Below are 10,673 nucleotides of genomic sequence, written 5' to 3'. Positions count from 1 at the left end.
AAAACATTTAAATGATTTTCACGTTGAATTAAGTGCTTTTATAAAACTATTTATCTTTTATTTTAACTAACATAAGTAGTGTATAGGCCTCAACTTATAAATATATTTTTTGCCCTACTCTTTCTTACAGTATGTCACAACAAAGCTTTTTAAGCAAGATATATTTTCAAAACAAAGTAAAAAGCAAAACGTTTATGTTAAAATAAGTAAATTTAATGATTATCTCAAGTAATTTTATATAACTTATACAATTTTATTTTAATACTTAAGGAAAATAACATGAATGAAAAACTGCGAACATCTTATATTGCCAGCTTACAACTGTGATGACAAAACTATTAAAAAAATAGAAAAAGGAAGACTTTTGTAACTTTTTGAAAATGTAGTACAATCTAAAAAAAGTAGTACAAAAGTAGACAATTTGTATTTTTATGCAAAAAAAGTATTACTTAAAAATAATTACGTTAAAAAAACGAAAAGTAAGTTTGATGGAATGAAAATAAAAAATATGTGATTAAAGTTAAAATAAAAGCAAAAACTAATAACTAACATTATCGAAAATCTGAAAACAGCTCAAAAATTTACAGTGCACAAACAAGAACTAAGTTTGAATAAGTAAAAAATTTCTGATTAAAACTGAAAAAGGACAATTAAATAAAAAAAAGTTGTACTACAAGATATTAGAGCTTAAAAAAAATTCAAATAAAAAGCGAAATATTTGCACCAGGCTTCGATTTTTATTTGACAACTTTTGAAGGCAAGTTTTGGCTCGAATTTTTGTTGTGATTTTTCTTATTTTTTAGATTTTGCTTCGCTCAATCTTCGCAGAAACTTTCTTCCCTTCGACAGGAAACTCTTCCGCTTCGCCTGTTTGAGTTTTAAGTTTTACAAAAGTAGTTTGATCAATAATACGCACAATTATGTTAATAATTTGAACCATTTTCATGTTTAATGATGATACATTAAACTTAAATTGATAATTTCGTTGTGATTTTGTCATGAAAAATGCTGAGTTTTTTCTTTAAAATTGATAAAATGACAATCATTAATATTTTGACGTAATACTTAAAAAAAGCAACAAAGACTCAATTTGGTTGCTGCAAGCCAGTTTTCACTCATTATTAAGTAGCTAGAAACCCTCATTAACTTTTTAAGAATTTTAAATATCTGTGTAAATTAAAAATTTTAAAGAACCATATTTAAAAACAATCAAACTAGTCATCAAAAAACTCACAGAGTCGGTTTAGAGTGCATAAAAGTCGCAACATAAACAAAAATACTAGTATTAAATACAATTAGCTAGAACAGCTAACTATTAAATTTCCTTTTTAACTTACACGTCTTTCAATCAAAAAACTCACAGAGTCGGTTTTGAGAAAGTTCTTCCCGGTGGGGCTCCTGTTGCTCTTCTTCAGTGATTTTCTTAACTTTATGTCTTCCCTGATCGGTGAGATCAGCCTCACCGACGGCTTGATCTTCACGCTCGTCGTCGGCTCTTCAGCTCGTTTCTCCTCAGTTTTCTCCTCCTGTTTCTCGTCTTCCTGCTTGCTCGCTCGCTTGTGTTTTTCCTGGAAACCTTCCAAGTTTTCGATCTCCTCAACAAAGTTGCACGGAACCAATCCGAATTTGTCGTTCAGTTCGCCCTGTGGAAGTATATAATTTTTTAGTTTATTACGGGAATATGCGAAATATGTTTCCTTGTTTTTTGACAAAGTACATTTTTTGGTTTTGAGAATTTTAGTTTGTTTATGGCCAATAAACTATACTCCTAGACTTTTTGTCTTGTTAAGATAAAAAGCTTTTAGTCAATGCCTACATTTTTCCTTAAATGAAAACTACATAAAACCTTTTAGCTAAATAAGAAAATTGTCAGAGTATAAACTTTAACCAACCGGAAAACCAACATACATATTTATTTTATAAATTGAAAATTATACAACCAACCTGGTAAAACCCGTACTTAACTCTTTTAAATTCCTACTTCTAATCTTTAAAATAGTCAGTATAATACTTTTTTCTTAAATTTAAATAGTATTTAAACCAATTAAAAACTCCACCAACCTGATAAAACCCGTCGACGTCGAGCGAGCTGTTCACTTTTATGACGTCATTTTCGCTGAACGCCAGCTCGTTGTCCACGTCACGGTTGGGCGACGATGATGTCGGGTCATAGTCGAACAGCGCGACGAAGTACCGCGGTGACGTCATCGGCGACGTAGGAGGGGTATTCTCGTGGTTGCCGCGGTCACCGGTTGCTATGTAAATCGAGTTTTTTGTGAATATTTATTATACCAACTTACTCTTCACAAATGTAAGGTTTGACAACAATTGCAACACTAATTTTTAAGTACAGTAAAGTTGATTATGTTTCATTTCAAAATATTTAATAGAAAACAAAATTGTTTCATAAATGAAAAAATAGTTATTTAAAGCCTTATTGTATTTTACACTAAAACTTCAAATAAAAATTTTGACATCTTTGTTTACCAAAAAAATATGAGTAATAAATAATGATAACCATTCAACGAATTGTCGAGCGAAACCATATTTTCGCTGGTGAACTCAGCTGTGGTGTTTATGACGTCATCGTTATTATGACGTGGCGAACGTGGCGATGAACTTGTGGGTTTGAAAAATTTGTTCAACTCTTCCGTTCGACTTTCCTTGATTAAAAATAAATAATTTAATTAGTTTTATTAATTTGTAACGATCTTTTTAATTAAATATTTTAAAGGTTTTGCTGACTCCTTTTATAATCACATATTTATTTCTTTGGTACTTTTGTGCTATGCAATATCTTTTACATTTACTAAACAAATCGAAAACTTTATAACAATCAGCACAATATTTCATGGACATGTGATTGACAACTTATAAAATTCTTACTTTGATGTCTGACACCATGTTGGACGGAATGTAGCCTTTCTGCCCGCAACTTTTGGCCCCGTAGTAAAACCCATCGTGACCTGGTGGTCCGAACACCTGTGACGTCATATCAAAAAAAATGTTTTGTCGTGAAATGTAACTGTTATTACTAAGTCTTGTTAACTATGCTTAAAAATGCTCAACTGAAGTACAAAGATTTAAAATCATTTTTTTATTTAAAACTTAGCTAACTACCATAAATTTTACTAAAGGTTTAAATAACTTGGATATACACTTAAGAGTTCACTGAATTTTTTATTTAATTGACTAGTGAAGAGATTTGTATAAAATAGAACTTTATTAAGTTCAATTTAAAAAAAATAATTTAACATATACATTTAGGACGTAAGTTTACGGTTATACTCTATAAAATTTAAGCTTTAAGAGCTTAACAACAAAGTAAAAGTAAAACAACCAACAAGCAAATTTTCCCCACACTCGAAAGGCAACTCCTCATCGTAGCACGTCTGATTCGGGCTCATTGTGTGGGGGTCGTACCTGTGTATTGAATAATATATAACTACATAACAGACCAGTATATATATATATATATATATATAAAATAAGGTTAATGTTTAAACGTAAACACTTTCAACTGAGCCCACTTGAAGGGCTTTTAAATAATTTATTCAAATGGCGATTTTAAAATTCTGGAACATATGTTTCACAAAGCTTTAATTTTTCACAAAAAACTAACTTTTGTTAACTTTTGTATCTTTGTTTAGTACAGTGCTTTGTATTTTGAATTTAACTGGCTGATGATCAAAGCTTTATGAAAAATTAAAGCTTTGTGAAACATATGTTCCAGAATTTTTAAAATCGCCATTTGAATAAGTTATACATATATATATATATATAAATTAAAGGTTTTATAAAAAGTTCTTCATAGTTCTAATATCTATAAGTTCTATATATCTATATATATATATGTATTTGCTTATTTATTTATACTGGTTATCAGTAAGTTATTTATTTTAAATTGAACCAGCTGAAGACTTAAAACATTTTTTTGCTTTTATGAAACATGTTTTCTGGAATTTTAAAATCGCATTTTCCTAAACAATTACTCAAGTGGGCTCTGTAGAAGGTAAACAAGTTTAAACAATCACCTTACTTTATATATATATATGGTTGCATCTTACCTGTACAGTGCTTCCACTATCCCCTTGCTCGGTGCTTGTATGCTTGTCGTGTTTCCGTGCTAAAAAATTATCAAGTTTTAAAAATCATTTCTGCAAGCAAAAATTACGTGTTACAAAGTTCAAATAAAAGCGTTTGTGTAACTCACAAAGTAATCTATTTTAGAATGTTTGTTTTACTTACATGATTGAAAAACCTTAAAAAAAGTATGTTTTTGAAAAGAACATTTTAAAGTTTTTAAAGTGTTGACTCAAGAACACAGATACTTTAACTTTTTAAAAGATTGCTACATTGTCTGTGTAACAATTGGAGTGTTATAAATTCAATAAATAAAATAACTTGAAACCAAACATAATATCAAAAATGAATGATACATTTTTTGTAGAGACACTTTTCTGCAGCTTGTAAATGTTCGCAGTTTTAAAAAACTAATTAAAATAAGAGTGACATTAATAGTCCACAGTGAATGCTGTACGTTGGTACAAAAGTTAACAAAAAAATGTTAGCATATACAAGCTGCGAGAAATACTCAACCGCTACTTTACTTTCTAGCAATAGTATTTCAAACGTGAACTTTGCTCAAAAATCTAACAAACTGTCACAGATACTTAAAGCGGTTACATGAAAACTCAAATTCCGACAATTTAAATTTATTAAAAAAAAATAAAGAGTCAATATCTCAAAAAGTATTATATAAATATAAATTAAAAAAATATGTGTGTACGTCTTACTTATATCTATAAGCCATTTTTTTTCTTTTTATTTTTAAATACTTTTTGAAATTTAAAAAATACTAAAAATAATTATGTTTTAAACTTTTTCCAGCCATATTATAAATTGATTTAAAAAATTATTTAACGTGTGGATTTTTAATAACATTATAAATAAATCAATATTATAAAATAACGTGCTGTATTAAATTAATATAAAATCATTGTTTTAGTAATATGTATTGCTTAAGAACAGCCTTTAAATCAATGAAGCGTCGTTTAATCTTTGTTGAATATATCGTAAGATAGGCTGATAATATCTATAAACTAAACTAACGATAAATCGTCGTAAAAACAGATTTTTCAATTACATCGTGCCGTATTGACAAAAGACTTGATTAAAAAGTTGCGCCAAAAACTTAAGATCTTTGTATTTAGCTTCTAAGACGATAATCGTTAACTAAAATAAACTGAAAACTATTAAATGCTTACATATATGTTATAGTTTGCTAAAGAGTAACTAGTTTAGACATCAACAGTTAGTCTTTTTTATTGATTAATTAAAAACTTTTTTTTGCAACTTAGAAAACATACTTAAAAATATACTTTTAAGTGAACTTTTTTATTAAGCTCAAAAATTAAAATAAAATGAAAACGAATATTATCAAAAAAAAAAAAAAAAACATATTTATATACTAAAAATAAATTTAAATTAATTACATTGTTCAATTATCAAATTTACAAAAAAACTGAACCAATTTTCTTGGTCAAATAGGTTTTTACAAAGTATCATTAAATAATCACATAGGTTATACGCAGCTAATATATAACTAAAAACTGAACTAAATGATAACAAATTAGAAACTGGTTTTACATTATTTTGTTATAAAACTTCATAAATATTTTTATGAGTCGGACAAAATCAACCCAATTTAAGCTTCTATTGTTAGATTGTTGTTTTCATCTATAAAACGTGCACAAAAAAACTTGAAAACATAACGTATTGATTAAAACTTAAAACTTATATAATTGTTCCCACTAGTAAAATACATTTAAATACTTTGTATATAATCTTAAAGACATAGATAAGCTGTCTTACCAGATGGTTATTAAATTTTTCGAATTATATTATGCCTATTTAACCCAAAATCAGTAAAATTGTTTTAAAAAAGTTATAATTATACTTTATAACTTTTACATTAATTTTTTTTAATTTATCTTATAAATTATATAAGCATTTTTTCTTTATTCAGCTTGAAATACAACTAAAACTCAAGTAAGCAAACCAGTATGAGACAAACAAAACAAACTTGATTTGTGAGATAGGATTTGTTTAAGTCTGAAGAAATTTCGTTCACATCGAAATTTGATGAATACCATGAAGATTCTGAATAAAATTATTCTTCAAATTTAAGGACAACATAAGTTATTTATTTCAAAACTTTTAGTAAGACCTTTTAATATTAACCTTTTGAATTATTATAATAAGACAATTTTTAATTCTCAAAAAACAGCCAGCTAGCAAAAACAGTATTAAATTTATTTTTATTAAGATTCAATTTTTTATTCTTAAAAAATAAAAATCAATTAATCCAATCAAAACCTGACACGTCATCGTCGCTTCTGTCGTCCCTCGTCACGCTCGATGACGTCATTTTCCTCCCGATGACGTTTCTCCTCACAAACTCCTCGTCAGACGCCCACCCCTTTCTCCTCCCGATACTTCTCAGCGATGACGTCATCACGACGTTGCGGTCAAACCCGCTTGAGCGTGACGTCACGCTGGAATCCTCCTCGCTGATTGGACGAGGCTTTTTCTGGTGACGGAGGACAAAGTCCCCTTCTTCCTCCGATGACGAATCTGAGCTGCTCGAAGACGTGTTGTGGGTGATCTCGATGGCGGGAACTCTTTGGTAGCTTCCAGGGACTTTCCCGTTAACAGAACTACTTAAAATCTTGTCGATTGTGTTTTTGTGGAGAAAGTGGGTTTCGGAGCGTTTGGGGCCACTTTGAATTTTCACCCCCACCCTTGGCAGCTTGTCGCTGAACTTGAAATTTTTATCGATTTTGTCCGCAAGGTGGCGATACAAATCGTCGAATCGGATTACGTGGTTCTTAAACGGAGCTTCGTTATTGGACGGAATTTCCCGGTCGTTCAAAAGGACGACGGATTTCTCGGCTGGAAGTTAAATTGAATTAAATGTGTCATGTTGAAAAATAAGATTGACTGGTAAAATATTTAAACTTTAAAAAAATTTTCCGGCTAAAGCTATATTTTCTTAATTGTTTAAACATTTGTAAACGATTTAAAAGCTTGAAACTTCTAAGAATTTAAACTTTTATATCAAGTTCAAAAGTTTAAAAGAACTAACTGCAGTTGACAGACATTTCCATAAAATTTTCTGATATGTTTTCCTCAGTGACACTTTTCAAGATTGGAACTTGAAACGAGTTAGAAGTCGTGAAACTGCAGTTTTAAATTCAACGTTAGTTTATTTCGTGTAAGCTAAAGAGATACTTTTTGTTGAAGAATTTTTAAATTATAAGTTCAACCTCATTTTCAAAATAGTTATTAGTCTTACTAATGTTTTCAAAACAGTTTTTACAACGGTTCTCAATTTTTGAAACTAAACAAGACAAAAAATCTATCAACTTAAATCTGAAAATGTATTTGGAATCAAGCTAAACTTGTTTTAAAACCTAGAAATCCTTTTTTAATTATTAAGAACAAAAATATTTAATATCAGTATGTTTTAACCTGACGGGTTTCAGTTGAAATTTATCGTCACTTGTTGAAACAACGACTCTGTAGTTGGTGTTTGGAATCAAGTTGTCAATTTCGCATGTACATTTACTGTTTTCCACTTCTATTAATCTCTTCTGTTTATTCACATCTTGAAAAGATGAAGACCTTACGTAGAAAACAATCAGGTTTATTTATTGCGAAAACTATTTTAAATGTACTTGCAGTACTTTTAGTTATAAACATAAGTAACTCATTTTAAAAAGGTTGATTATTTAATTTCAAATAGCGCATCATCAGAATAATCTTGCTAAAACCTGATAATAATATAGTGTAAATTAAGTTATTTACAATGAATTTGAAAAGTCTAGCTTAAAATAGTTACGTCATAAAGTATAAAAGTCTGTTTAAAAGGTTTAAATTAGAGTTAAGTTATACTTTGCTAACTTGAAGTTATTTATAAGACAAAATTGCTAAAATAAAAACATTTAAGACAGTAGAAATTTTACTTAAAACTAAATTAAACAAAAAGTACACTACAAAATATGACAAAAAGTGACAACAATATGTCATTCTGATGATGCGCTAAATGAAATTAATTAATAAACCTTTTCAAAATGAGTGACAATGCTTAAACTTTTTAGTTAAAACCAGTACCAAAACCAAACTATTCAAAAACTTTTAGATATACTTTTAAGTAGTTTCGGTATGCATTAAGTGATTTAAAAAATAACAAATAACATTTTATTAGCAATTTTTGAAACTTTTATGAACGTACAATAAAACAGTTACATATAAAAAAAATCATTAAATGATCAAGTAGCTATAACTAGATCAGATATTAATTTCTACCATTGTTTTATTAACCTCAATTAATAATAGAAAGTATTATTATAAGTTGTTTAAATCTGCCGCTTAAAAATTTATTTTAATTAGCCACGATTTGAAGTTAAATTTTTAGAAAAACATTCTTTAACCCCTTTATAAACTAAATGTAAATTTAATAACTTTTACATGTAACTTGTATATTTTTCTTTCACACAGAGTTTAAAGATTATAAAACAACCAATTATATATTGATTATAAAAACAACTATTTAAACAACACTTTTTAAAATTAATTTTATTTTTTAGTTCATGACTTTCAGACTTAAATTAGTTTATAGAAAAGAGTTGTCAGTACTATGTGATTTGTCTAAGCACTTTTAAAAATACATGAATAGTTCATATTTTTAGAATACTTTTTTGAATTAATCTTTCCAAAGCTTTTAAAAAGTCGAAAAAAAAAGTTGATAGAAAAAAAGGCAATAACAAACACATTAACAGTCCTTTCAAATATAATATATTCAAAAAAATAAAGCAAGTACAATTTTATTTAAAAAAACTGTTCAGTTATTAAAAGTTTATAAAATGAGTAAGAATCAAAAACTTTAAACCAGGTTTTCCCAAACTCACTTTCATAATTTTCCAAAATCATAAAACGTTCCCTTTCTACTACTTAATTACCCTTTTACTTTTTCGTAGCCTCATAGCAAAAACCACCATAAGTGCGGCCAATAATTTAAAAATTAAAACCTAAATTTTAAAACAACATTATAAAACAAGCAACCAACAACGTGTAAGAGGAGCTGAGGTCTTCCAATTTTTCCAACCAGACGTTCTTCAGCATTTTATCCGGCAGAGGGCGCCACCACACATCAACGTGGGTGGCGGTTACCCGGGAAACGTGTGCACTGTATTCATGGCAACCGTTTAACGAGGGGTTTTCCCCCACGCTGATCTGACAGTCACGTGGTTCGGACCTGCCGCGGTGAGTCACTGCACACAACGATATCAGGTAGTTTTTCTGGTGAAAAATACAAGTGTTTAAAAACAAGAATACTTCAAACTCATATAATTTTATTTATTTTCTATAAACCACTCTTTTTATATGAGGAACAGCTTTTTTTTAGGTTACAAAAGAAATCAAAAACTGACAAAGATTATTTTTTTTATTTTGAAAATATTTCATTTGGAAAAAATTATTATTAAGTGTAATTATTAGGCGACAGTATATAACATAATAAGGCAATTAAAGTTTAAAAAAGTCGAACAATAAAATGTAGCTTAATATCATTTAGCTAAAATTGTGAGTTTTAGTAAGTTTTTTAATTTTCAGTTGTACAATTGAAAATATTGAAAAACAAACAATAGCTATATACTAAGGTATATATCAATACTATAACAAGTTTAACATTATTCGAAAGACGTTAGCTAGCTTTAACTAAGGTAAAATATAACATATTAACTAGTTCAGTAATTTATAACCGTTCAAAAAAAAACTAAATATACAATAAAAACTCATTATACAATTTTAGATCAAAAATTAGGAACTACTTTTAGTCGTTTGTACTTATCAATAAAAAAAAAATTATTTGGAATTAAGTTCTCAGGTTTAAAAAAACTTACATAAAATAAAATAATTGCAGATGACATTGCCTACAAATTACACAATTTACCAACAAAAACCTTTAAAAAAACCATCAAAAAAAATCTTTAAAAACATAAATAAACACGCACGTCATACGAGGCTGTTAAAAGGTGCAAATTTGTTTACGAACTGCTGATTACACACCAGACACACGTCTCAAATACAAAACAAACAAAAATGTTTGACTTCGAGGCGTCGACTGTTGTACGTTACAATAATAACCTTTATTATGTTATGACAAGGATTTATTTTTGTTCCTTTTTTTTTAAATAATGATGTGCGTTTTACTTTTGATCATTGGAATGGTAAAACTTAAGAAAACACTTAGACAAAAGACCGTTAATTTTTATCGCTTTTGTCTGTTAAAAATTATGTAATGTACTTGTGATTATGGCACAAAAGAGTTTAAAAAAATGTTATATTTAAGCTTTGAAAATTTCTTGTTTATGATTATGATTTAAATTTGTTCCGAAAAATTTGTGAAAAACTAATATAAAGTTAATGTGTTTTTGATGACTGGAGTAGTAACACTTTAAAAATTAATAAACATGGGTTGGTATTTTTTATTATCTATGTACATTAAAAACTTTTTAATGCGTTACTTTATATAATTCATTTTTGTTCAATTTAAGTTGTGTAAAAAATTTTAATAAAATAACAATGTGCTTTCGATGATTTCAACAGTA

General features: G+C 28.1%; 1 protein-coding gene across 1 annotated transcript in view; it reads right to left on the bottom strand.

The window, feature by feature from the left end:
* Positions 1-400: 400 nt before the first annotated feature.
* The window catches only part of LOC145843151 (uncharacterized), a 29,221-nt gene continuing 18,948 nt past the window's right edge, over positions 401-10,673 (bottom strand). Inside the window, exons 15-26 of the mRNA XM_082950612.1 lie at positions 9,131-9,363; positions 7,534-7,686; positions 7,148-7,242; positions 6,379-6,954; positions 6,086-6,162; positions 4,068-4,126; positions 3,345-3,423; positions 2,887-2,982; positions 2,519-2,663; positions 2,062-2,255; positions 1,362-1,643; positions 401-867 (exon numbers count right to left, since the gene is read on the bottom strand). Coding sequence (XP_082806738.1) covers positions 793-867; positions 1,362-1,643; positions 2,062-2,255; positions 2,519-2,663; positions 2,887-2,982; positions 3,345-3,423; positions 4,068-4,126; positions 6,086-6,162; positions 6,379-6,954; positions 7,148-7,242; positions 7,534-7,686; positions 9,131-9,363 — 2,064 coding nt within the window. The 3' untranslated portion in view covers positions 401-792. The remainder of the gene's footprint in view (positions 868-1,361; positions 1,644-2,061; positions 2,256-2,518; positions 2,664-2,886; positions 2,983-3,344; positions 3,424-4,067; positions 4,127-6,085; positions 6,163-6,378; positions 6,955-7,147; positions 7,243-7,533; positions 7,687-9,130; positions 9,364-10,673) is intronic.

This window comes from Thalia democratica, chromosome 8 (genome assembly GCF_965202585.1).
Source record: "Thalia democratica chromosome 8, ktThaDemo2.hap1.1, whole genome shotgun sequence".
In the NCBI taxonomy this organism is placed as follows: domain Eukaryota; kingdom Metazoa; phylum Chordata; class Thaliacea; order Salpida; family Salpidae; genus Thalia; species Thalia democratica.
Note: the sequence above shows the minus strand (reverse complement) of the source record. Positions and strands in the feature narration are given on the sequence as shown.